Genomic DNA, 27,014 nt, shown 5'->3' with positions numbered 1-27,014 from the left:
GTTAATATCAGAGGAAGGAGACTTTAAATTAAAAAAAAAAAAGTTAATGTACATAGAGTTTTGTTTTAAAATTGAAAAGTGGTCTGGAGATGAATGTTGCTGCTGGTTGCACCATTTTATATGGCTGAGAATCCATAAGGGTTCTAACGTCTCCACATCCTTGTCAGCACTTGTTACTTTCTGGGTTTTATTGTTGTTGTTGTTGTTTTGTTTGTTTTTATAATAATGTAGTGGGTGTGAGGTGGGATCTCATTGTGTTTTGATTTGCATTTCCCCTGTGACTACTGATGTTGAGTGTCTTTTCCTATACTTGCTGGTCATCTGTAGATCATCTTCAGAGAAATGTCTAAGTCCTTTGCCTATTTTCTAATCAGGTTATTTGATGTTTTTGTTGTTGAATTTTAGGAGTTCTTTTATATCTTGGGTATTAACCCCTTATGATATTTACATATCTTTTCTCTCATTCTATAGGTTGTTTTTTCAGTTTGGTGATTGTGTCCTTTGGTGCATAAAAATTTTTAAGTCTGATGTACTCCCATTTGTCAATTTTTACTTTTGTTGTCTATGCTCTTGTCACATCCAAGAAAGCATTATCCAATCTAATGTACTAAAATTTTCTTCTAGGAGTTTTATAGTTTTGGGGCTTATGTTTAGATCTTTAGTCCGTTTTCAGATAATTCCTGTCTATGAGATAAAAGAAGGGTCCATCTTCATTTTTTCGTATGTGGATATCCAGTTTTCCCAGCATTATTTGTTCAGTAGACTGCCCTTTCCCTATTGTGAGTGGTTCTGACATCCCTTGTTGAAGATAATTTGACTATATATACAAGGGTAGTTGTGTATGTGATATTTTGGAACTTATTTTCCCACGAATCATAAATTGCTGAGATTTAGTCATATGACGTCACTCTAGTAAATGAACACATTTGGATAACCACCGTCTAGAACTTTATAGCACGCTGGAACCTTTCCTTCTGCCTTTTCCTAATCACTGCTTTCTTCTTCATCCTGAGGTACCCACTCTATTGACTTCCAATGCTTATGTTGTTTTATGTCTGTTGTCTTTTGTTTGCCGTTTATATTCTTTCATGTTGTGGATATTGCAGTGGTTCTTTTTCATTACTGATTAGGATTCTACTGTAGAATTATATCTTAATTTATTTATACTCTGCTAATGGTCATTGGGTTTTCTTTTTTCTTAAAAATTTTTTAAAAGATTTTTATTTATTTGAGAGAGAGTATGTGAGCAGGGAGAGGGGCAGAGGAAGAGGGAGAGAATCTCAAGCAGACTCCCTGCTGAGTCTGTAGCCCAATGTGGGGCTCCATCTCACAACCCTGAGATCATGACCTGAGTCAAAATCAGGGGTAAGACATGTAACTGACTGCACCACCCAGCACCCCAGGCATTGGGTTTTCAAGTAGGGTCATAGCAAATGATGCTGCTATGATCATTTGTGTGTGTATATAAGTACATATATCTATATACATTTTTGGGGGGTATATACTTAGGGAATTCGATTTGATTTTTTTTTTTTAAGATTTTATTTATTTGAGAGACAGAGTAAGAGAGAGCACACTCTCCACTGAGTGGGGAGAGTAAGAGAGAGCACACTCCCCACTGAGTGGGGAGCCTGACACAGGGCTTTATCCCAGGACCCTGAGATTATGACCTGAGCCAAAGACAGATGCTTAACTGACTGAGCCACCCAGGTGCCCCTCAATTTGATTTTTTAATTGAAAATTTTGTTGAAATAATTGTAGATTCGTATGTACTTGTAAAAAAATAATAGGTCCCTTGTACCTTTTACCCATTTCCCCCAATGGTAACATTTTGCAAAACCATATTACAGGGACACCTGGGTGGCTCAGTCAGTTAAGTATCTACCCTTCTGAAACTCAGGTCACAATCCTGGGGTCCTGGGATTAAGCCCCATGTCAGGCTCCCTATACAACCACTCCCTCTGCTCGTGTGCTCTCAAAGAAAGAAAGTCTTTTTTTTTTTTTTTTTTTAATTTTTTTATTTATTTATTTATTTATAATAGTCACAGAGAGAGAGAGGCAGAGACACAGGCAGAGGGAGAAGCAGGCTCCATGCACCGGGAGCCCGACGTGGGATTCGATCCCGGGTCTCCAGGATCGCGCCCTGGGCCAAAGGCAGGCGCCAAACCGCTGCGCCACCCAGGGATCCCCAGAAAGAAAGTCTTAAAAAAAAAAAAAAGCCATAGTACAATACCACAACCAGGATTTTGACATTAATTGGTTCCACAGATCTTATTCTGACCTTCTCAGTTTTACTTCTATAAAACTGATTTGTCTTTTAAAGAAAAAACAATGTGGTTTAATTTATAGAGTTGAGTCACTCACTTTTGATTACAGTACTCAACATGCAAATTACATTTACCTCTTGATACAGAAGTGGCACCCTGCCACTTCCCTAGGACATTTAACCCAGATGATTATTCCTGGGCAACTTTTTTCTATGTATCTGCCAGCAGTTGCCCTCTCCACCTTCTTATAATGGTATGTAAACTCTTTTCCAGAATAACTGGCTCTTTAGTACAGTTGAGTCACCATATTATAGTACAGAGCTGTTGATTTTTTTTCAGTTGACTTGATGTATTCTGAACTACATGTGAAGAATATCCCATTAGTTAGCCTATAGGTGATCATTCTTTAAGGCATTTGAGAATCCAGCAGTGTGTAGGGTCACCAATTTTCCCTGGACAGTTTTAAGCGACATAGAAGGTTTGTTAAGTCTATCCTAACACTGAGTATTCACTCTGAAAAATAACTTATTTGAAGGAAATTTCTATACATTTGCTCTTTATGTCATACTGTAGGTTCAAAATAAACAATACAGAGATATTTGTTTTGCTTATACATAGTAAATTTTTATTAATAAAAATTATTACTTTTGTAAAGGAAATTATTAAAACACCAGCACATAAATTAGATGTAAAAATATAGGGCATTTGGATCCGAAGAAACAGGAGTTTACTTTGGCTTAGATGTCAGGCTAATTGTACATATTATAATTGGCAAAGTTACTTCCAAAGATTGAATTTTTGCTAAGTTTTTATATATTATTACAGGCTTGAGTTTCCCCTTGCTCTGCCTTTTATTTCTATTGTCAACCAGAAGGAAATTTTTAAACATTTTAAAAATAGTTCTTTCCCTGTAAGTCACCCTGAACACAATCATTTCCTCCACTTTCAAACATGAAGGGGAACCTGGCTCAGACAAGAATGATCCTTGCTGCACGTCCACAAGCTCACGTGTTCTCCTTTTTATTCTGAGAGGCCCAGTTCAAACATCTTACAAGATTAAGGGCTACACTGTGTTCCCAACAGAGCTAATCCCTGCTTCAATAAATGGAGATCTATAATTCTTTTTTGAACATCCCTTCAAAGTGGAGATCTTTGGCCATGAGCTCTTTGACATCATCAAGTGCTCACTGGTGACCCAATGGCTCCAGAACCTTCCACTTTGCCTTGAAGGCTTTGTTGCAGTCTGTGGACATGGCCATGGCTGCTCTAGTCATCTGCCTGGATTATTCTGGATTGGTCATCAGCTTTCTCTTGGCCCAAAATGAGAGAATAAATGCTCCGAAGCCCAAATACATAGATGTACCAGGATGTAAAATTCACCAGGACACAGCTAATGAGAGTAGTTGAATTCTTTGCTATAGCATATGCTTAAAACAAGGTCAGTGGAAATAGGACTCTGGTTGTAACAAAGCCTGAGCATGTTATGTTTATCCATTCACTAGAAGGAATCAGGGAAGACATTTGTTAAATTCCCTTTCATCATGTCTATAAGCGTAGTGGGATCAATCATAAGAGAAGGTAATACTGTTTTCCTTTTAGTTCTTTTTGTTTGTTTGTTTTTGTTGTTTTTTGAAAATCCAGCCTTTGGATTGTCGGAAGTAGTATTTTCACGTCAAGGACTGTTTGGGACTATAATTTCCATTTTCCTGAGGACTGTGCTTTGAATTAGGACTTCAGCTGTCAAATACTTGCCCCTGGGTGAGCTGCTTGTCACTCTACAGCAGGATGGACACAGTGGTGAATCATGCCCACAGAGAGCATGATGATGAACAGGGCGGGACAACCCAGAGACTCACATTGGAGTTAAGTTGCAGCTCTTGCCCTTTTTTTTTTTTTTTTAAAGATTTTATTTTATTTCTTTAGAGAGAGAATTGTGGAAGGACAGAGGGGGAGAGAATCGTAAGCAGGCTTTATGCTCAGTGTGGAACCGGAATGGGGAGATCTTACAACCCTGAGATTGTGACTTGAGCTGAAATCAAGAGTCAGATGCTTAACTGAGCCACCCAGGAGCCTCTAAAGATTTTATTTTTATTTTTATTTATTTTTTAAAAAGAATTTATTTATTCATAAGAGGCACAGCAAGAGAGGCAGAGACACAGGCAGAGGGAGAGGCAGGCTTTTCGCAGGAAGCCTGATGCAAGATAGCATCTGAAGTTCCATCCTGGAACTTCGGGATCACACCCTGAGCGGAAGGCAGATGCTCAACCACTGAGCCACCCAGGCCTCCCAAGATTTTATTTTTATGTAATCTCCACATCCAACATGGAGCTTGAATTCACAACCCTGAGATCAAGAGTTGCAAGCTCTACTGACTGAGCCAGCCCGGAGCTCCTCCCACCATCTTTATTGAGAGCCAGCCTAGTCAGGGTCACAGGCCAGGCCCTCAGCCTGGGCATTACCTTTGCCTAGGACTGGCCCTGGCTGTGCTGTCCTCCGGCGTAGTGTGCTGCCTTCAGCTGGGCTGCCATTTTATTTTATATTTTATTTTTTAAAGATTTTATTTGTTTATTTATTCATGAGAGACACAGAAAGAGAGACAGGCAGAGACACAGGCAGAGGCAGAAGCAGGCTCTGTGCAGCCCGATGTGGGACTCGATCCCGGGACCCCAGGATCATGCACTGGGCCGAAGGCAGGCGCTAAACCACTGAGCCACCCAGGGATCTCCTTATTTTATTTTTTTAAAGATTTTATTTATTTGAAAGAGTGAAAGTGTGTGAGAAGGGAGTTGAGAGGGCAAAGGGAGAGAATCTCAAGCAGAATCCCTCTTCATACAGGGCTTGAACTCACAACCCTAAGATCACAACCTGAGCCAAAGTCAAGAGTTGGCACTTAACGGACTGAGCCACCTGGGCACCCCAAGTGTGGCACTTTCTTATTTATTTATAAGTGGTGAGAGATGGGTAGTTGTAGAAAGAGCAGTGAAGAAGTCATAAATTCAACCATTTCCTGAAATATCTCAAGCTGTTAAGAGATTTTGTTATCCTTTTGCTCTGAAAGGCAACATAATAGTTGGGACATATCATAAGGAAAAACCATCGTCCATAGTTGAGGTATATATAGAGCACATTGGGACACAATTCCAAAGCTTACCATGGCTGAGAAAGCTCAGTTGGAATGACAGATGAGTGGTGGGAAACAGCCACAAAAAAAAAAGAAAGAAAAAAAGAAAAAGAAAAAGAAAAGAAAGAGAAAAGAAAAGGAAAGAAAAGGAAAGGAAAGAAAAAAGCCACCATTTTGCTTGAAAACAGCATGTTTAAGTACTAGAAGGAGAGACCCACTCACTGGACAAAGATCTTTTAGGAGAGAAATATAGAAGTTATCCTTGTCCTCAGGGAGCCTCATAGGCAAGTTTCAGTTGAATTCACCTTTAAAATAAGGATGGGGGCACCTGGGTGGCTCGCTCAGTTGGTTAAGCTTCTGGCTGTTGGTTTTGGCTCAGGTCATGACTTCATGGTTGTGAGATCGAGCTCTGCGTTGTTAGCAAGGAGTTTGCTTCAGAAGCTGTCTCCCTTTCTCCTTCCCCCTCTGTCCCTCTCCCTGCTTGCTCCCCCCAATAAACAACATCTATTTAAAATAAGGATGATAATATTATTCCTGCTTAAAAGGTTGTTATAAAAAGTAACTCCTTAAAAGGATTACTTGATATTTTAAAAATACAGATTTGGATATGTCATAAAATGTAAATTCTTAGTTTGCTCATTTTAAGTAAATATTCATTGAATGTTTAAGTCAGAGACTGTGATAAAGGTAATTTTAAAATCTTTTCTCAATAGGTAGTACTTTACTTGGTAACACTATTTCAAGAGGGTCTGCAGTGAAAAATGTTCCTTCTACCTTATGTCTCCCAGCCCTCAGGTCCTTTTCATTGTTTTCAGAGAGATTTTATGCGTGTGTATTACACATATATGTATCTGCTTTTAAGTCACAGGTGGTAGCATATTATAGAAGTTACACCTTTCTCCTCTCTTCCTGAGTACAAAATATTTCATATCCTTATCTCATTTGATACAATAGTAGTTAAGATAGGAACTTCCTGTTACCTCCATTTTATAAACAAGGAAGAAAAGTTACCTCTTAGTTTCTTAGTAACTTGCCCAGGGTCATATAGTTTGTCAGTTATAGATGTAATCTACTTCCTAGGTATAGAGGCGGTTATTTTGGTACCACTTACTTAACTTTTTATTTTGAAACCATTTCCAACTTAGAAGTTGCAAGAATAGAATAAACAATTCCATCTATTCTTTGACCAGAGTCTCCATCCGGGTTTCTGTAGCCATCTCGATAATGTTGCCAAAGAGAGTCAAGCCAGGAGCACACATTGTTCCCAGTTGTCCTGTCTTGCTAGCCTCCTTCAACCTAGAATTGTTCTTCAGTCTTTCCTTAGCTTTTGTGACCTTGATTTTTTGGGTGAGCATAGGCCAGTCATTTTTGCTGAATCTCCCTTTGCTATTGTCCTAGATTTCCTCACAATTACATGAAGAATATACATTTTTTTGGTATGAATATCACATGTTATGTTCTTCCCATTGCATCCCGTCAGGTGGCATACAATGTCAGTTTGTCCCATGGCTCCCATTAAAGGAAGAAAAGAGAAAAAAGGAGCAGAAGAGGGGAAAATAACTTCTGTTAGTTTGCTTTTCAGAGGACCCTGTGTTCAGCAAATACCTTTTCTTTGTAGCATCCTGGAGGAGAAGAGGTCCTGCTGGAACAAGCTGGTGCAGATGCGAGTGAAAGCTTTGAAGATGTAGGCCACTCCTCTGATGCCAGAGAAATGCTAAAGCAGTACTATATTGGTGATGTGCATCCGGTAAGAACCAACTGAACGAGGCGTGCTGAACAGCCACAGCCACAGAACACAACAAGGGGGAATGCAGTATTAAAATGGAAATTCATTCAACCCAGCCATCAGGCTACATATCCTCCCAATCATTTTGCCTGATTTGCTCTGCTGAGATACAGCTTCTTGTGTGGAAAGCAACACCGGTAGTATCAGAAATGTGAAGGGAAATGGTTTTGGGAATTTTTTAAAATTGATTTTTGTAATACAATTACATCTTGGGCTAAAATGATGATTTGGTTGTTCTTGAAAGTTCCTTGCTACAGGTGGTAACTATAGACAGGGGACCCTGATAGGCTCAGAGTTGGGGGTGGGGGAGCATCTATCCTTCTACAGACCTTGACGTCTCTCAGAGAATTCTCTATTCCCAGAATGTAGTCTCACGGTCTAAGGTTAGAAACAAGCACATAGTGCACCAAGTGAGAATTCGTTTGGATATGACTTAGAATATTATTTGTTTTCCTTTTTTAACAGGATGACCTTAAACCTGAAAGTGGTAGCAAGGTAAGAAGTCACTTGTTTCTCTTGGTGTTTATATTTCTATTTACTCAAATAGAATGGATTTTTAAAAAATTATCTTAACAACAGAAGTGTTTACTTTTCTTCCAAGCAAAAATCCTATTTTTCAGGAATTTGGACTCAGTGCCATCTTAGGAAAAAAGAAAATAGCTAAGTCTTGAACAGTAGGAAGCATTTTGTTTATGCTTCTATTTGCTTGGAAAAAAAAAGAAAGCCATGCCTTGTATGGTTTTGAAAGAAATTAGTTTATGGGTTCAGTTGTAGAAAAAGTATTTCTTATTCTTATATTAAATAGTGCAGGTGATAATAATTCTGTGTTGGAAAAATAATTGGAAAGTTGATTTTCACTTAAAAAGCTCAGGAGTTAGATTGAAGTAATTGATTAGAATGGCCTTTCTGCCCCTTTTACTCAGATTTAATCCTTTCATCGTATGGACTCAAATAGGCCTGTACCCATTTTACTTACTCAGTGATACAGCAAAAGCAAAAGATTAAATATTTGAAAACCTTAACGCGTACCGCATAACATACCAGGAACAAAATAGGAAAGCCTTTTAGCTTCCCACAAGTGGGGCTGTTCCTTTCCGTTATTACTTCCTGCTTTTCTTGACTTCCGCCTTCAGAGAGCTGTCAGGTTACCCTTTCACTTCAAGGGACAGCAGTTTAGTTGCTACTAGAGCTTCATGGTAGCAGCTTTTCCTCCTTTGAGCATCTTGCTTCTCTTTCCTCACTGAGCTGGAATCACAAACATGTTTGATACGACAGTTAAAGTCTGCCCAGACATAGAGTTCTTTCGACTCGAGATTGCTTGACCGTGTCTGCCGTCTGTTGCTCTGCAATCCAGAGTGTTTGTGGAAATAATCTCTTCCATCTTGCTCCACTCTGCTACTCTGATTTGTTGAATTGTTCCTGAAGCGGGGGATGAAATGATTCCTTTAAATGCTTCATGACCACTGTGGGTCTGTCTTCCCTCTCTGGCACGTGTAACAAAGGTAAAGTTTGAGCTGCATGTGGCCTTGCTGAGTATATCAAACATGTGGAAAACATTGGTCTCAGTTAAAGTAAACATTGAATTCAAGGGATATTCCCATTTGTACAAGTGATATACCTAGTATCTAGGAGTCATAACCTACAACAATCATGAAAGCACCTTTATTAAAATAATAGGAAAAAATTTTGGAATTATAATTGTCTAAAAGTCTACAATTGCTTCTTGTTGCTATTTTTCTTCCTTGGTAGTTGAATATATGGTGAGGACCATTCTTAGGAATGGAGAGCGGAGTTTTTCAAATTCTGTCCCTTGAGCCACCTGTGTTGGAATCCCTGGGCTGTTTCCGAAATGTCTGTTCCCTAGGCTTCCACTACTACTGATTCATAATCTCTGGAGGTGGGATTTGGGAATATGCTTTTGACGCAACCCAGGTAGCCATGCGCCAGACTTTTTGCTAAATGATGTGCCCATCTTTTCATTGGAAAACTTGGAAAACTTTAATTCTCTTCTGTAGAAAGCACTGTCTACCCTGTAGAGCAAAGAATGAGTTAGAGATGTCTCAGCTAAATGAAATCTGTTGAGTCTTGGACTTTTGGTAAGAAATTCAGAAAAAGAAACTCTTTTAACTCACTGAATTCTGCATTAATTTAGACGTTTTCAAATATAGTTTGGTGTGCCTGGTATAAACTAAAGGCAGTATATTCAGAGCTGTTGTCCGCCTGTCTGTTGTACCCGAGGACAGTCTTTATTAAGTGGAGAGTACATTATAGAGTGTTTCCAGTCACATTGCTGTACTTAAGGCATATCAGGCAAGGAAAACCTTTGGGAAAAATTTCAAGGCCATCCACATAGGTTTTCATAAAGCTAGATTCCAACCTGATTTCAGTTCCAGGAAGAAAGTCCTGGTTCCTCAGACTTATTTCTTACAAAGATTTTAAATAAGTACTTCTGTATCTATGATGTAGCTGTCTCTTTTCTTAATTTTTCTTCACTCACCATGAAGCATGTGGAAAAATTGGATGTAAAAATTCATTTCATTAATACTTGCTTTTGGCTAAGGTTTCCTAAACCTCTACAAAGAAGTGTGTATTTTTTTTTTTTTAAGCCTAATTAAGAGGTATCTTCTGCCTCAGGGGACAGTTTTCATTTCCCTTCCCTTCTCCCTTCTTTCATTTCTCCACTTCTCTCCTCCCCCGACAATTTCCCATCTCTTCCCTGCCTGCAAGGACACCCCTCCCCGCAAAATTAAAAAAAAAAAAAGAAAAAAGCCATCCAGATATCTGCTATTGGAGAGTCTAAATCAGGAACGTTTCCCCAGTTTTTTTGCAACTACCTTTCATACTGCTTCTGCTACAACATCTAAATAATTGATAATCACCCATTGTTTTCTTGTTCGACTGATAATGCCTGAGGTCCAAGGCCCTGAAATATTACAAAACTAAAAAGTACAAGCGTAGAAACTATAGATCTGGCAACAGATGTTTTTCTCACCTCTTCAGTCCTAGCTAACGGTCTAGAATTAAAAACCTTTTTGTCTCAGTGAATCTCTTCCTCCCTGCAATAGTCCCCATGCTGAGAAACATCAGGCTTCCATTCCTACTTAACATTTTTTTGGTCTGCTTTGCATTGTGAAACTCCCCTTAGAAACACTTGGTATTTCCTGTGCCATTTTGCCTGCCTGTCTGCTGTACTGTGAGTAACCTAGATCCATTTGCTGTCCCCGAGGTCTCTCCCTTGATGGTGGGTTCACCTGTAGGTTAACTGAGCTGCTGGCAGTTGAGATGAGGTACATATGCATGCTAACCTAATAAAAGTAGTCAGTACCGTTTCATTCATTTCTTCAACAGATATTATCTAGGTAGCAATTCAGCTGCTTAAAATATCATTACAATGAATAGACTCAGTAACCTGACCATTATCCCATTAAAATGTTTTTAAATAATTTATTTATTTATTTGAGATAAAGCAAGAGAGAGCGAGTGTGAATTGTGGGGGAGGGCGGAGGGAGAGGGAGAAGTGGATTCCCCCCTGAACAGGGAGCCTGACATGGAACTCCATTCCAGGACCCTGGAATCATGACCTGAGCTCAACCACTGAGCCACCCAGATGCCCCCCATTTAAATTTTTGAATGGGTAATACATGATGGCAAAAAAATTGAAATAGTGCAAAAAAGTATACTTTTATATGTGTAATTTTATATAAGTAACATGCATATTATTTATATGATTATATAATAAATATAATATATACTGATATAAAGATGATATATAATATAAATTATATATTAAATGTATAAGTATATATAACTATATATATATTTTTTATTATACATATAAAATGACTTCCTTCCATCTCCAACTCTCAGTCTCCCAGTTCCTCCTCCCCAGAGGTAACCAGCTACCATTTTCTTGTTTATTCTTCTCAAGAGATTCTGTGCATTCATAAATATAAATAGGTGGACGGACATATCGATCCATTGATCAGTCCATTGATAGGCCAATCAACCATCCCTTCCTTAAAAAATCAGTGCCTTATTTTTACTTAAAAATTTCATCATAATGATTGTTCTTTTTTTCTACAAGAAACCCGATTAATTTTTTTCAAATCTTTATTTAAATTTGAATTACTTACCATACAGTGCAATTAGTGATTGTTCTTTTTTTTTTTTTTTTTTAATGATAGTCACACGGAGAGAGAGAGAAGAGAGAGAGAGGTAGAGACACAGGCAGAGGGAGAAGCAGGCTCCATGCACCGGGAGCCCGATGTGGGACTCGATCCCGGGTCTCCAGGATCACACCCTGGGCCAAAGGCAGGCGCCAAACCGCTGTGCCACCCAGGGATCCCCAGTGATTGTTCTTTAACAGTATTCCATAGACAAGAATTTTGATGAGATGTCATTTGCTGTACGTAACAGGATTTGATATGTTTTTTATTTTATTTTATTTTTTATTTTTTTAAAGATTTTATTTATTCATAGACACACAGAGAGAGAGGCAGAGACACAAGCAGAGGGAGAAGTAGGCTCCATGCAGGGAGCCCAATGTGGGACTCTATCCCTGGTCCCCAGGATCACACCCCGGGCTGCAGGCAGCGCCAAACCGCTGCACCACCGGGGCTGCCCCTCTTACTTGTTTTTAAAAAACAAATCAGGGCAGGCCCCGGTGGCGCAGTGGTTTAGCGCCGCCTGCAGCCTGAGTTGTGATTCTGGAGACCCAGGTTCGAGTCCCACATCTGGCTTCCTGCATGGAGCCTGCTTCTCTCTCTGCCTGTGTCTCTGCCTCTCTCTTCGCTCTCTCTGAATAAATAAATAAATACATCTTTAAAAAAAAAAAAAAAACAAATAACAGGATCCCTGCGTGGTGCAGCGGTTTGGTGCCTGCCTTTGGCCCGGGGCGCGATCCTGGAGACCCTGGATCGAGTCCCACATCAGGCTCCTGGTGCATGGAGCCTGCTTCTCCCTCTGCTTGTGTCTCTGCCTCTCTATTTCTTTCTGTGTGACTATCTTAAAAAAAAAAAAAAAAAAAACAAATAAGATTGTGGAGCACCTAGGTGGCTTATTTAATTGAGCATCTACCTTCAGTTTGGGGTCCAGTCGTGGTCCCAGGGTCCTGGGATGGAGCCCTGCATCTGGCTCTCTGCTCAGTGGGGAGTCTGCTTCTATCTCTCTCTGCCTGCTGCCCCCCACCCCGTTCTTTTTGTTACTTGCTCTCTCTCTCTCTCTCTCTCTCTCAAGTAAATACATAAAATCTTTAAAAATAAATAAATAAAAACCAAATAAGATTATCTCCGTAAAGGCTTAGCATGTTATTTAAACTTCATATTTTAACTTAAAAATTTTAACTTTTGGGTATCCTTGGGTGGCTCAGCAGTTTAGCGCCTGCCTTCGGCTCAGGGCATGGTCCTGAAGTCCTGGGATTAAGTCCCACATTGGGCTCCCTGCATGGAGCCTGCTTCTCTCTCTGCCTGTGTCTCTGCCTCTCTCTCTCTGTCTGTCATGAATGAATAAATAAAATCTTTAAAAATAAATAAATAAATAATAAAAATTTTAACTTTTGAAATCCAGTAAATTCCATGTATGTTAGAAGCAATCTATAAGTTGCATTTAAAAGCAAATATAGGCATCCCGGGTGGCTCAGCCGTTTAGCACCACCTTCAGTCCAGGACATGGTTCTGGAGACCCAGGATCGAGTCTCGTGATGGGCTTCCTGCATGGAGCCTGTTTCTCCCTCTGTCTGTGTCTCTGCCTCTCTCTCTCTCTCTCTCTCTCTCTGTGTGTGTGTGTCTCTCATGAATAAATAAAATATTAAAAAAAATAAAAAATAAAAGCAGATACATTTTTTTCTTACTGATGCTACTGACTTTTGTTATATAACAATTTTCCGGTACACATATATAACATTCAGCTTACCTTCTGTTTTATGGGAGAGAAACTAAAAAGAATACATTGTTTATAATTATGTAATATAATTACTTAGTTGCATCATACCAAAAATTTCCTTCAAAGTATTGTTTAATATTCCTGTCATACATAAAACCTAGTTTATTTAAGTTTGGAATGGTTATGTAGATGCCCTTTAGATGAGTACTAATTGCTCTTTAACCAAATAATTTTGCATGGTTGATTCATTGTTCCTGATTTTGTTTAACATTTCATTTTTGAAACATTAATATTTTGAAATAAAGCATAGAATGTAATGGCAAAATCCCTCTTGAAAAACAAAATGCCCATTGCTGAGGCATTTCAAGGATTAATGTTCTCTCATAATGCTTTATTTAGAAATAGTGCGTAGTTTTGCAAAAGGTGTTAGAAGGGGATAAGGTAACATCTTTTTCAAATCAGCCCTCTAGTGTTAGAACAAGTTTTTCACTCCTTGGTCCCAATGGAAATTACTCTGAATGTTGAATTTTTTTCTTCAGTGATGTCTTAAATATGATATCACAGTGGGTTCTCAAGAGAGTTGTACAGAAATTTGTCTTAAAGGGTGTTTTTCATCTTTGAATTTTGCCTTTATATGCAGGGAAATATTTTTCACTTGACTGGGCTGCCTCTAGGGATGATATGTACTTTACAAAACATAAGTGTTAATACTTAGGAGCTTCTTGAAAAGGCTGTCCTCAAGATCCATACATGGCCATGTCATAGTTGGGACTATAAAATGTTAAAATCATGTATTTCAATCATGTATTTCAAATATTTCAATCATGTATTTCAATTTTCAAGTCAAACTTTTTAGATTTTAAGAAATTAATGCTGAAATTCATATTGTGACAGTTCATGCCATAAAGTCCATTGTGTTACGGGAGAAAAATCCTTTCTAGTAGAGTTTGAAACCAAAAGTTCCAGAGTTGTTTTTCATAAGTTACTGGCCACATAGAAACCAAAGTGTTCTAAATAAAAAGCTGCAAAAACTGTTGGACCACCCAAATACTCATTAGCTTCACCAAAGTTGTCATGTGGCTAAAAATCCACTTTTTCCAACTCTAAATACTTGGAATCCTCTTGGAATAGCAAGCATCTAATTTAGGAATTAAAACATAAGCCCCTCCCCCCCCCCCCTGCCAAATCTCCTTCTACACCTTACAATAGATTTCCCTTCTGTTTAAACCTGTTTAGGCTGAAGATTAACTTTAAAAATGCCCTATCTGTATAATTTAATGCATTATAATAATAATTCTGGTGCATTGTTTCCTATGTGAATGACCTGATGACAGAGTACACTATTCCTTAGCTTGTGTTTCTCATGTTTTTTAAAAAACGGTTTTCATAGTGAAACCATGCCCACTGACCCCCAAATCCCTTCCTATACATTTGCCAATTACTATATTTCTTTGTCATTCTCTTAACCATATCAAAGAGAGTCCACACAGTACAGTGCCTCTTGGAATAGTGTCTAGAAGAGCATATCTCTGTATACCAGGTGCAAGATAGAAAACTCTACATATGGGTAAGCGTTCCTCCAGTCTTTCCAAACATGGAAAATAGCGTTTCCTTCTCTTTATCCTTTAGAAGGCTGCTATTACAGATTTTGCTAAAATGCCCTTGGGTCAGAAAATTGTGTTGAGTTAATTAAATATGGCTTTAGAACGAGAGTTTATCTGAGCCTTTCATTTGTATAAATGAGGGAATTGATTTAGCGTTGAACTTGAAGACAATAGACAGTTTCACTTAATGAGCAGCTTAATAAAAAGGCAACTCATATTATGAAATATTTCCTTTTATCCTACAGAGTCCATGTTTCGTGTATGTATGAATGTATATATGTATTTATTTATTTATTTGATGAAGAAATTAAGTCTTAATGAACTTTGAACCTAAAAAACCAATTTATTCAAACAGTTCATTTTTGTTAATTTTGAGCTAAAATCGCAATTAGACTTAAAACAATTAGTTGTTTGGAAGTGTATTCCAGAAACATGCATATTAATTACTTGGTAAGGCTTTTGGTAGAAGAACTCTGGATTTGATCTGCTCTCTTATAACTAAAATCATATAGTATTGCAATTACAGCTTTCCATGCCAAAGATTGAGCAGTTCCTGTTCTCCTGACCAAAAATCTTGCATGTAAATTAAAATGTGGGCAAGGATATAACCAGCCAGATATGCCTGAACACACAAAAGGGTAGGTTAAAGTCAATCATAAACTGTAGGAATTTCACTTAAGCATCCATTAGATTGAGCACAGAGCTTTGGAGTGGAAATGAGAATTGGGGAGCTGAGCATAGAGAGAACAGCAGAGTGGGGGTGAATGAAGGTTTTGTGTTAACAAAACCTTCTTTTTAGTTTTGTTAAATTAAAAATAACTTACTTGGCTTATTTCCAAACTTGGCTGAGGTACTTGGCTTCTAAGAGCAGTGCCTTAAACAACTCTTTCATTATGGTTGATTAAAAATGGAGTTGCTGTAGTTTGGCATTTACTTGGCTGTCAGTGTCCTAAAGAGAGGGTCCACTTTTTTCTCTTCTCTTTCCTTCAGCGGTAGGGAAGTTGGCCTTTTTGCCTCTAGGGCTGAAATGATCTTAAAACAGGAATTGAGGTTACTTAGTTTAAAAAAAAAAACTATATTTAAATTTTTTTATTGCTTATTAGAAACTTTTACAGTTGGAGCATATTTTGATCTCTCTGGTCTTTCTCTCTTTCTTTTCTCAGTTGCTTCCTGCATTGTTCACTTTAGTTGTTTCCTGAGGTTCACTCCAGTTAGCACACATACCAGGTTTTAAGTTGTAAAAGAGGCTAGAGTTTTGAAATCTAGAGAATCTAGTTATATGAACTTTGGCTTTTACTATGATTACAGGTTAAACATAATACATATATTAGTCCATAATGCTTTCATGTAAGCCTTTCAGATTATCTCTGTTTTTAAAATACTGACTGTACATTTTTTTGTTCTAAAATCATTGGTATATATGTGGATAAGGCATAAAAGACCATGGATATTTTCTTGATGGAATTCAGTTATTTCATGGCTACTATAGTGGGATCTTTTAAAAGACAATGTTAGAAATTAATCTGATACCCATACTACCATAACTACGACAACCATCACCTTTCAAATTTATAAAACATTTGCTGTATTTCTCAAAGATTGACTTGTGACACATTTTAATTAACCCGACTCATGATATTCTAGTAGAAATGTCCTGGGTAGCAGTAATCATCAAGGTCGCGAAGAAGTATAGTAGTATTTTAATGTGGTTTATCTGAAACTTTTTTTTTTTTTTTAATTTTTTTTATTTATGATAGCCACACACACAGAGAGAGAGAGAGGCAGAGACACAGGCAGAGGGAGAAGCAGGCTCCATGCACCGGGAGCCCGAGGTGGGATTCGATCCCGGGTCTTCAGGATCGCGCCCTGGGCCAAAGGCAGGCGCTAAACCACTGCGCCACCCAGGGATCCCCGTTTATCTGAAACTTTTTATTAAAAGTTTTATTTGCCTGTGGGCTAATGTCTTTCGAGTTTAGGGCATGTATTCATTTGCATGGCAGTGTTTCGGATATATGAAATTAAAACTCATTTCACAACCTCTGTCTAGACCAGTATGTAGGGTTTTTGGAAATTCTTGGAGATTACTGAAAATTGTGGTTTAACAGAGTTGTTATTCGTGTTCATACCTTCACATACTTCTCCATAATGACAAAGAGGATAATTTTGGGCAGCAGTAACCTATGCTAATGGGTTTGTCCTCTGGCAGTAAGTTAGCAGGCCTTTTGTGTATCTAGCTTAATTAACGGACTCAAGAACTTCATTTAATATTTACTTAAATTGGATTTGAAAAAAAAAATTTTTTAACAACAAGCCCAAGTAATTTTATTATATAAATTAACCCATTTATTATAGGCTAGGAATGTTTCAAATGGCAGAGCCTCTACTGGTCTTTCAACTCCTTCAGTCTTCTGATGGCAGACTTTATTGTGACAGCAGAAGTGGTGTTGTAGGTCCAGGCACCACCGGCCATGGTCTTCATGCAGGAGCCACAGTGCCGGATGCCCAGTGCTCACCTTTTCATCTTGGTCTTGCCACAGAAGGAGCAGGTGTACTTGGCGTGCTGGCTAATCTCAATCTTCTTCACCATCCTTCTGAGGGAGGCCCCATATCGGGTCCCGTATTTACCCACAATTCCTACCTTCTTGGTGCATTTGGCCATGTCGCCCCCAGCCAGGTCCGAGCCCAGAGAGCTGGATTTGAAAATTTTAATAACAGCTTTATAAGATAAAATTCACAAACCATCCAATTTACCTATTTAAGATATGCCAGTCAGGGGAGTTTAGTATATTCATAGAAATGTGCCACCATAATCACAATTTTGGAACATTTTCATCACTCCAGAAAGAAACCCCATACCATTAGCAGCCATGCCCTTTCCCTCCGCATATTCTTCTCCTGCTGCCCTGACAGCCCTAGGAAACCACAGATCCTCTAGATTTGCCTGTGCCAAACCTTTCTTACAAATGGATTTCTATCGTATTTGTATAACATGATGTGTTTTATACCTAACTCCTTTCACTTAGCATAAATGTCTTCAAGGTTCATCCATGTTGAAGCATGGATCAGTAGTTCATTACTTTTTATTGCCAAAATTTTGTTTTTAAGGTTATTTTGGTATTTTTCCCCCTTAATTTCATTCTTCCCATTTCATTGTTAAATAAGCCCTAGGGTTTCTAATCATAATTATGATTTCAGAGAGTAAACCAGTTCATTTTTATAAGCCACAAAACAATTATCTGTATGCTCTAGAGCATTTCACAGTTGATCTGTTTGTCACAAGTTTTTATTTTTTTTAAGTATATTTTTTCAGAAAATACAGTCTGCTACTGCCAGTGGCAAGCCCAGCTGAACCAGGCATACTATTGTGACTCCAGTTAGTTCATTTCAATATAGTCTCTGTCAACAACATTTTTTTTCATATAAGAAAGTTTAGGCCATTTTTCTATGCTTTCCTTACCTGTTCTTCAGTTGGGAGTTACCAGTATGTTATCAGAAATAGAGTCCTTGGTCCTCCCAGTACATTAGATTCATAAATGTCAAATTGCATGAACAATGAAGTTGTGTTATTAGTTGCAGAGTTTATATAGACATTTAAGAAGATTTATGTATTCTATTAATCTTCTTTGTTTTTGTTGGTAACTTTTGAATATGTGTCTTCTTTAGGACCCTTCGAAAGATGCCACGTGCAAAAGGTTAGTATACCCTTAATGGACTTCCTTATGCTCAACATAATGTCTGGCTAGAGACTCTTCTGTAAATATACATGTATAACATAACTTAAGAGTACAGTTTGAGGGGCGCCTGGGTGGCTCAGTGGTCGAGCATCTGCCTTCATCTTAGGGCGTGTGATCCTGGGGTCCTGGGATCGAGTCCCACGTTGAGCTTATCACAAGGAGCCTGCTTCTCTCTCTGCCTATGTCTCTGCCTCTCTCTGTCTCTCATGAATACATAAATAAAATATATTTTTAAAAAGTACAGTTTGACTTGAGAATAAGAAGTACAGCTTGGGGAATATAGTCAAGGGTATTTTGAGTGTTGTATGGTGACATATGGTAACTACACTTGTGGTGAGCAAAGCATAAGTATAAACTTATTAAATTACTGTGTTGTACACCTAAAATGAATGCAATATTGTGTTACTGTGTTTCAAGTATATGTTAGCTATATCTCAATTTTTAAAAAGTACAGTTTAACAATTAATTTTAGAGGGGCCAAATTTACTGCAAATTCAGTAGTTCCTTACTATTAGCAAAATTAAGTTTTGGCAGTTGCAGTCATTTTGAGTAATCTCAAAAGTTCATGCCTTACATAATTTTTAAGTCATGTTGTAACATAAATTGGAGTCATGTTGGGTGAATGGCCGATGCATGGACAAGTAACTACTGTGAAGTCAAGCTCTGTAGCTCAGCCCAGCTCTGCATCTTTCACTTAAAACTTAATCTCATTTAATCCTCACAACCATCTAAGGGGGGGGGGGTGCTATTATTGCATTTTATAGAAAGGAGAAAATATGCATTGCATGTGTATTTAGGGATTTTTTTTTTCAAAGGTTTACTTATAAATAGCCCTTGCCATGGTTTTTGTAATACAGTAGTATGAACTCTGAAAGGTATACATTTGCCATCCCTTAAAGGTACTTGAGATAACTCTGGAATCCGTGGCTTGTAAAAAATCTTTATAGAGATTTTATAGAACTCTTCTATCTTTCTGAGATCCTACTTAAAGTGTTTCAGAGAGAGAGAGAAAACGTGATGTTTTTTCCCCCCACAAAAGTATTCCCTCTTTTTTATTTGAGGTGTAGGACAGAGAATTTAAAATATTTAAACTTAGAGAAAACTATTAATAAGTTGACTTTCCTTAATATTAAGGTCTTATGCTCAGCCAAATACTCCATAAAGAATTTGAAAACATAAGCCATAAACTTGCAATGGGCTTAGGCTACATATAACACTCATTCAGAATTATGCAGGGGCACCTGGGTGTCTCAGTCAGTTAAGCATCTGACTTGGTTTTAGCTTAGGCCATGGTCTCATGTGTCATGAGATCGAACCTTGCATCAGGCTCCACATTCAACAGGGAGTCTGCTTGAGATTCTCTCCCTCTGCCCATCCCCCTACTCATGTACTTGTGCTCGCTCTCTCTCTCTGAAATAAATAAATGCATCTTCAAAAAAAAGAATTATTATGCAGAATACATAAGAATTCCTACAAATCAGTTAAAAATAATTTCATAGAATATGGGAAAAAGACTTAAGCACTTCGCAGAAGAGGAAACCCAAATATAGGCACATGAAACAAAGGTTTGATTTCATTTGTTATCAGAGAGGTGAAAATTAAAATCATAAGGTAGGGTCTCCAGGTGGCTCAGTTGATTAAGTGTCCACCTCTTGGTTTCTGCTCAGGTTATGGCCTCAGAGTCGTGAGATTGAGCCCCATATCAGCTCCACGCTCAGTACAGACTCTGCTTGAGGTTCTTTCCTTCTCCTTCTGTTCCTGCTTGAGTTCACACACACTCACTCTCTCTCTCAAATAAATAAAATCTTTAAAAATAATAAAACAAAATCATAAACTATATTTCACAGCTACAAGATTAGCAAAAATTAAAAATTCTACAAATAAGAGGAGTTTTTGAGGAATTGAACCACTAAGGTTCTTAGGCCCTCTTAGGGTACCATAAGTGGGTACAATCACTTTGGAAAAGAATTTGATGTTATCTAGTAAATTTGACAATATGAATAATTTTTTATCCAGAAATTCCATTTCTAGGGATATACTTGAGAGAAATGAGTGCTCAGGTATACCAGGAAACACTAGAATGTTCATAACAGCGTTATTTAAGATAGTGAAATCTTGTAAACAACCCAAATAACCATTCCTTAATAAAATGAGTGAATCCAATCAATAAATTAATAAATTAATAAACTAATAAAAAATTTAAAATGAATCCATTCTGTTATATCATAAAATTCTGGTATATTCATAAAGCGGAATACTACAAAGCAATAAAGACAAATGAGTCACAACTGCATGCAGTAACGTGAGCAGATCTCCAAGAGACGTTCTGTCTCGTGGCCAGGAAGTTTCTCTTGAATCTAAAATTCTTTTGGTGCAGCGTAAATCCATTTCCTCTGCTTCTGTCTCAGTGACAAGTATTACAGAGGATTGTATGAGGGCTGGTGGTCGACCATTCTCAGTCTTTTGTACTGAAGAATTTCTTTTTGGAGTTTTCTTAAGGACCTTACCTTCAAGCTCTTTTGTCTCTTGTGGTTGTTCTCCAAGATAATCTGAATTGATTACCTTTATGGGGACGTTACTTCACAGTTCCCATGTGCAGTATTGCTGTTGTACATGCCAATTTGCTTGCTTTCTTTTTCTTTACACAAAGCTACTTGGCTGACATTCTAAACTTCTCTGGAACAGCTTTCAGCCATACAAAGTATGTATGTACAAAGTGCTGGGCATGTTTAGGCAAGGAGAATCACTTTTGTTATTGAACCTTAGCTGGTTTTATTGGCTTCACAACCTTTTAATACTAAGGCTGGACATGTCTTAGTAGAAGGGCATGCAGGTCATTTGGATCATGGAGAAATTACACTTTAAGACCACCAGTGCTAAGGAGCTTTATTAGGGAAGAATTATTGTTGGTTTTTTAAAGATTTTATTTATTTATTTAAGAGAAAGAGAGAGAGAGAGAGAGAGTGTGTGTGCACACAGAGTGAGAGGGAGATGCAGGCTTCCCACTGAGCAGGGAGCCCAGTGCGGGGCTCGATCCCAGGACCCCGGGATCATGACCAGAGCCAAAGGCAAACACTTTACCAACTAAATCACCCAGGCGCCCCAGGGAAGAATTGTTTTAAGAAGAGTGACAACTTATTCCAAAATTTCCAAGGAAAGTCTCTTACAGGAAGGACTTCTCAAGCCAACTGCCATTTATTTAACTTTATTTAACTTTTTTTTTTTTTTAAGATTTATTTATTTGTTTTCGAGCAGGAGGAAGAGGGAGAGAGATAATCTCAAGCAGGCTCAATTAGGGCTCGATCCCACGACCCCTAGATCATGACCTGGGCCAAAACTAAGTCAGTTGCTTAACCGACAGAGTTACTCAGGCACCCCAATTTTTCTTAAGCCACCTGCCATTTATTTTACTTTTCAATGTGTTCGGTGTCGATATATATCCTTGTTAGTGTCCAGACTTAACTAGAGATTAAGAGGATGGATCTGGGATCAGACTGGTTGACTCCCTTTGCTTTGTGATTTTGTGTGTGATGCTTGTATTCTCTACGTATATGAGAGTAATAGTAGCAACTATTTCATAGGGTTGTTGTGAGGATTAAATTTAGAAAATCTACCTGAGACAGATGTAACATTGCCAATAGTTGTATTTGATGATATTGTTTCTAAATTTATAATTATATCTATAAAACGGTGGCTTTTTTCTTGCTTAAGAATGTCAGTTGTAGAATATATAAAAACAAAGCACAAAGAGGAAAAATTGAAGCCATCCACAATCTTGTAACCCAAAAATAACCACTACTTGTCTTTGTAAAAACATATAAAGAGGTGTGTACATATGTGTATATTTTTAGTGTCATACTATATATTGTTTTTTATTCTTTTAAAAATTAGTATCGTGCCAATCCAAATTTTTATTTTTTTCCTGCTACTTGGGTGATAAAAGCAGTTAAACTTCCCAGAGTAAATCAAAATTCTTTGCTTATAAGAAATATTAAAATGTACATGTTGAAAGGTAGCAAATGTTTGGTATCAGGTGTTCATGGCTTCTTTGCTTTCCCCCCACTTCTAGTTGCTGGTCGTATTGGATTTTGCCCATCATAGGCGCCATTGTCTTAGGTTTCCTGTACCGTTACTACACGTCGGAAAGCAAATCATCCTGAGGAGACTGTGTGGAAGTTGGAAAGCATATCCATTGGGAGTGTGAGCTAGAGACTTGTTTGGAGGCCGAGCGATGCCCTCTTCTTGAATCCTGCGGAGTATGTGCTTCCCGTTTGGAGCCCAAATGGTTGGCCGGACATCCACCCCAGACCTGGGGCCAGAGCCCTTCACTTCCCAGAGCCTTATTCCCAAAGCACCTGCTCATTGTTCTGTGTCCCTGCCAGTGGCCCCTCTCTCTGCTGGCTTCCACCAGCCCCTTTGCGTTTCCCAACTTTGTTTTATAATTACAATCCCAGATGTCCTAGTGACATTGCCCTTTGGTAAAAATGCCTGCTTTTCAATTCTTTGAATGCACATTCGACATTCTTAACAGGGCAACACACTCTGGTTTTGAAGCTTTCCTTTTATCATTTTTCTTTGAAGTAAATATATATATGTATATATATATTTAGTTCTGACTTAATTCTATTATTTATCATAAGGGTCTTAATTAATGAAGTAAAATTGCACACCTATGACTTAAAACACAACTGCCAAATGATCTTGTTCCTTGTTTATGTTTGTTAGAACTAGGAAGGGCCATGAACTTCTGTCCTCCCTGCTAATAAGTTCATGGAGCAGATAGCCCTTGTCATCGCCCAAGTCCGCCAAGTGGTGCTGGACAGAACCATGCTTCCCTTGTATTTCTTGGGAGTAGAGAGAGAGAGAAGGAGGGGGAGAGAGATGAATTGGGGTGATAGGGTGAACTCCTAGTCCTCTTTCTTTTGCAAAATATTGAAGACACTATTTGAGGACGGGAGTTTAGGAAGAGCACCAAAGACTTCATTCTTTTTCTTTTTTTTTTCTCTCTTTCCTGAAGATGTCATGCTCTGCTTTGGTGTGGCATTGCTTTCTAGCCATCTTCTTTCTATTCCCTCCAATTGTCTTTCATTGGTGAGGGACAAATTTATAATTCTATCTGTAGAACTTTACCAGGAGTTTTCCTGCTTTTTTTATTTATTGCTTAGTGAATTTTTTCTTGCTTATAAAAGCAAGAGAGCCCAGCTTGATCAAAGACACAGTATTTGATCTTCTGTTAGCCCCAGTAAAATAACTTCCACAGTCAAGTGGCATTCGAAAGGGGGAGAGCATGACAACAGAATGTTTTCTATTTCATCCCTATTTTACCTCCATGGTTCTAATTTGTGGTTTTGCTGTTTTTCCATTGGTGGGGGTGGGAACCCAAAACCAACTAGTAGTTTTGTTCCTTAGATGAATGTTTAATTGAAGAGTAGGTCATTATTTAGAATTATGTTAGTGTTTCTTCTTAGTTCAGGAATTTCTCTGGCTTGACTTCACCTCTTTTTCTCTGTGGAAGCACCTGAGGAGACAGCATATGGGCTGTTTTATGCCAACACAACTGTGGTGATTTTTCTCCCCATCTTTTAAGGAATCCCAGTTTGCTTCTGAGCCATTGTTCTATGCAGCAAGGAGCAGTTTGGTTCTAGAAGGTCCATGGGCACTGCTCAGTATCTCCTCTCTGCAGCAGCCCTCCCCCCGCCAGCTTGCCATGGCGTTGACAAGACAGGAAAGTGCCCTGCAAAGCAGCGTCCGCCCATGGAAACTATTTTTAAAAAGGTTCAGCACAGGTCCTGCAGTAGAGTGAATTCAGAATTCATCAAAATAATATTAACCTTATATTTGAACACTCGGACATGATATTATGGAGAAATTGTAGGGGATTTTTTGGCAGACTTTTATATATCAGGGATATGGGAATAGTCAAACTTTTATCTTTAGAAAATATTTTGTATCAGATGCCACTTTTAGACAATTTATTGAAAAAAAACTTTGGTTATTATGTAAGAAAAGTGGTGTGACTATGATGCTCCTCCCACTTGAAGACATAAGGAAGGGTTGCTTTGAATAAGAATTGGGATATAATTGCTATAATAATTAAGCTGCATGATTACATGGGCCACATTGGGGTAGAAATGAAATGAAGAACAAAGGAGTATTGAGGACCTGGAAGGGGAACATTCAGGCTGAAACTAAGCCAGCAGATAACTTGGATCAATTAAAAGTATGTTGGCAGTCTCCAAAATTAAATGAAAAACATCTGGCTTATAAGAAATGTTAAAGAGTGATAGTCTTAAGTAAAATTGGTGGTTTTTTTAAAAAAATATTTTTAAGGTAAACACCAACACAAAAGGTATGTTTTTCTATTTAAAATTGCTTGTCTTTTCCTGTTTATATCTGGACTTGTTTTTACTTAGAGCCAGAGGAAAAGATTTTCAGACTTTGTCTCTACCATCCATGAAATCCGTCCAATACCCAGGGCTTCTTTTGATCTACTACTGATGTCACTTTGTATTATAAAAACCACTTTGGGGTCCATTTACTGCTATTCTGCTGCCTGCACGAACAGCCAGGCAAAAGGTAGAGCTGGTGTGTGAATTTGCAGAGATTTTTGTAAACAGTAAAGTAATAGAGTATGTTAGCCAAGTCTATCAAAAAGGACTTATTTTAAGAGGTAGACTCAAATTCTCGTAACAGTCTCAACTTTGGTAGGTCATGAAAACCCCTTTGGAGAGCAAGTGGAGCCAGTCCCCATTGGCCCCTGAGAGTTGGTCTCTGGGGTGGTGGGTTGTTTGTTCCCAAGGAGAACTAGCTACTGCCGTACACCACACTGTACACATGATGGCTGGAGATCACAAAGGAGAGGAGGGAAAACGTGTGCCGCCCAAATGGGGATATTAGTACCAGGTCTCCAAAATTTCCTAGCGCTGCCCCTTGGTCACTGGTTTTGGTTTCTAAATACCTCCACATTTGTAAAGACAAGAAAGTGGTAGGGACAAAGTTGATACTGTGTTTAATTCTTATGTAACCTCTTAAACAGAAACAAAAATCCATTGGAACCTTGGAGCCTGTAAAGTTCTTTTAGCAGTTGCCATAAACGCATGTGTTGTTAGACAAGAGCATTGTTGAGTTTATACTCCTTTAGTTCCGATGTGAAGCAATGAGAAAGGCTTTATACTTATAGGCCAGGTATATCATTACTTATGGTATCTCATGCTTCAGGTCTCAAGTGATACCTATCTGATTAAATTCCATTTAGGAGATTGAAATGCAGAAATATTAACCTTCATTACTTCCTTCCCTGGGAGAAATAGATTCAGACGTGTCTTGTCTCAACAAGAGATTGACTTTTTTTTTTTTTTTTTAAACCATCTCATTCTGTTGCCAGATATCACAAGAGTAATGGGGAGTTTAGTTCACATTTGGCTGTTGTTCTCTGAAAGGGCCTGGTTTGGAATTTGTGGGGGTGATTTCAGAGGGAGGTTCCAGAAAGCAGAGAGGTATTTGTCAAGTTACCTACCCAATATCTAGCATCTTACTCATAAGGTTTAGGAGCTGCTCTTCTGTACCTATAGTCTACCTGTGCTCGTTGGACAAAATATTATGACTATTTAACCTCCTTTCTTTTTTACTTCACCCTCAACTGTGAACGAGTAATATTAACATTCCTTTTTTGTGTATTCAATAATGGAGTTTGTTTACCTATTTTATTTCAGCATATTTGGAACAAAGATCTTTGTCTCTTTCTGCTGGAATGTGCACACAGTGAATGTTTGTTAGAACTACACACAATAAAGATACTGTTTTCCTTTTCTTGCCCTGACTACAGTTATTAATTTTTTTTTTAAAGCAGAAGTGTTGGCTCTGTAATCCTAGGGTGTTCTGGAAGAAAAGAAATTGAGAAGCATGAAAGTTACCTGTATCTGTGCTAATGTTGTATTTGGTGTAAGTTTATGGAGAGTTTTGTGGTTCTTTAGTACTCCTTCTGCTGCTCTTTCTTTGAAGTTAGTTGCTCAGTTGAGAATCACAGGAGGCAAAAATCAAGACTTTGGTTGTATTAATGGACATGAAGTGGCAACCAAGTAGACCAATTGGGAGTTCTGTTTTTACTGAAACCATCTGGTAAGGAGAAGCCAGTACAAGGTAATAATATTTTGTTATCTGCAATGCCAGTCTTCAAATGCTTGTTTTTCTTGGACATAGCTAAACTGTTGGGGGAAAATTAAACACTGAGATTGAAGTTCTAGCGACTGTGTTAATTAAACAAGGGAAATAAACAATTTTTGTAATTACCTTTAAAACCTACTGATAGCCTTCTAACATTACTAAAGAGATATCGTTCATTAGGGCTTGGTTATTTCACTGTCACATGAATTACAGGAAAGGATAGTCCCATTCTTACTACTAATGTTTGAATCTAATGTTTAATCTCCAGTCCTAATAATTCATATGACTACACTCTTCATGATACTGAGTATTTGGCAGGTGCTTGAGAAATCCTGGTTTTTTCCTGAAAGCCTAAGGCAGATGATTGTGATTCCAGTTATGTAAATTTAAGGTAAGAAATACCCACACAGTCTACTAAACTGTTGGTAATTGCAGATATTTTTGGTAACCTAACATTAA

At 38.1% G+C, this 27,014-nt stretch overlaps 1 protein-coding gene and 2 pseudogenes across 1 annotated transcript in view; 1 reads left to right on the top strand and 2 right to left on the bottom strand.

Annotated features, from left to right (window-relative positions):
* Nucleotides 1-26,201, top strand: part of LOC121499947 (cytochrome b5 type B) — a 37,646-nt gene extending 11,445 nt beyond the window's left edge. The window contains exons 2-5 of the mRNA XM_041771236.1: nt 7,007-7,135; nt 7,640-7,669; nt 18,322-18,350; nt 22,462-26,201. Of these exons, the coding sequence (XP_041627170.1) occupies nt 7,007-7,135; nt 7,640-7,669; nt 18,322-18,350; nt 22,462-22,552 (279 nt within the window). The 3' untranslated portion in view covers nt 22,553-26,201. The remainder of the gene's footprint in view (nt 1-7,006; nt 7,136-7,639; nt 7,670-18,321; nt 18,351-22,461) is intronic.
* On the bottom strand, nt 3,365-4,723 carry LOC121499839 (annotated as a pseudogene).
* On the bottom strand, nt 16,501-18,313 carry LOC121499948 (annotated as a pseudogene).
* Nucleotides 26,202-27,014: the final 813 nt, after the last annotated feature.

The sequence above is a fragment of the Vulpes lagopus genome, chromosome 10 (genome assembly GCF_018345385.1).
Source record: "Vulpes lagopus strain Blue_001 chromosome 10, ASM1834538v1, whole genome shotgun sequence".
In the NCBI taxonomy this organism is placed as follows: Eukaryota; Metazoa; Chordata; class Mammalia; order Carnivora; family Canidae; genus Vulpes; species Vulpes lagopus.
This window is presented reverse-complemented; position numbering and strand designations above follow the sequence as displayed.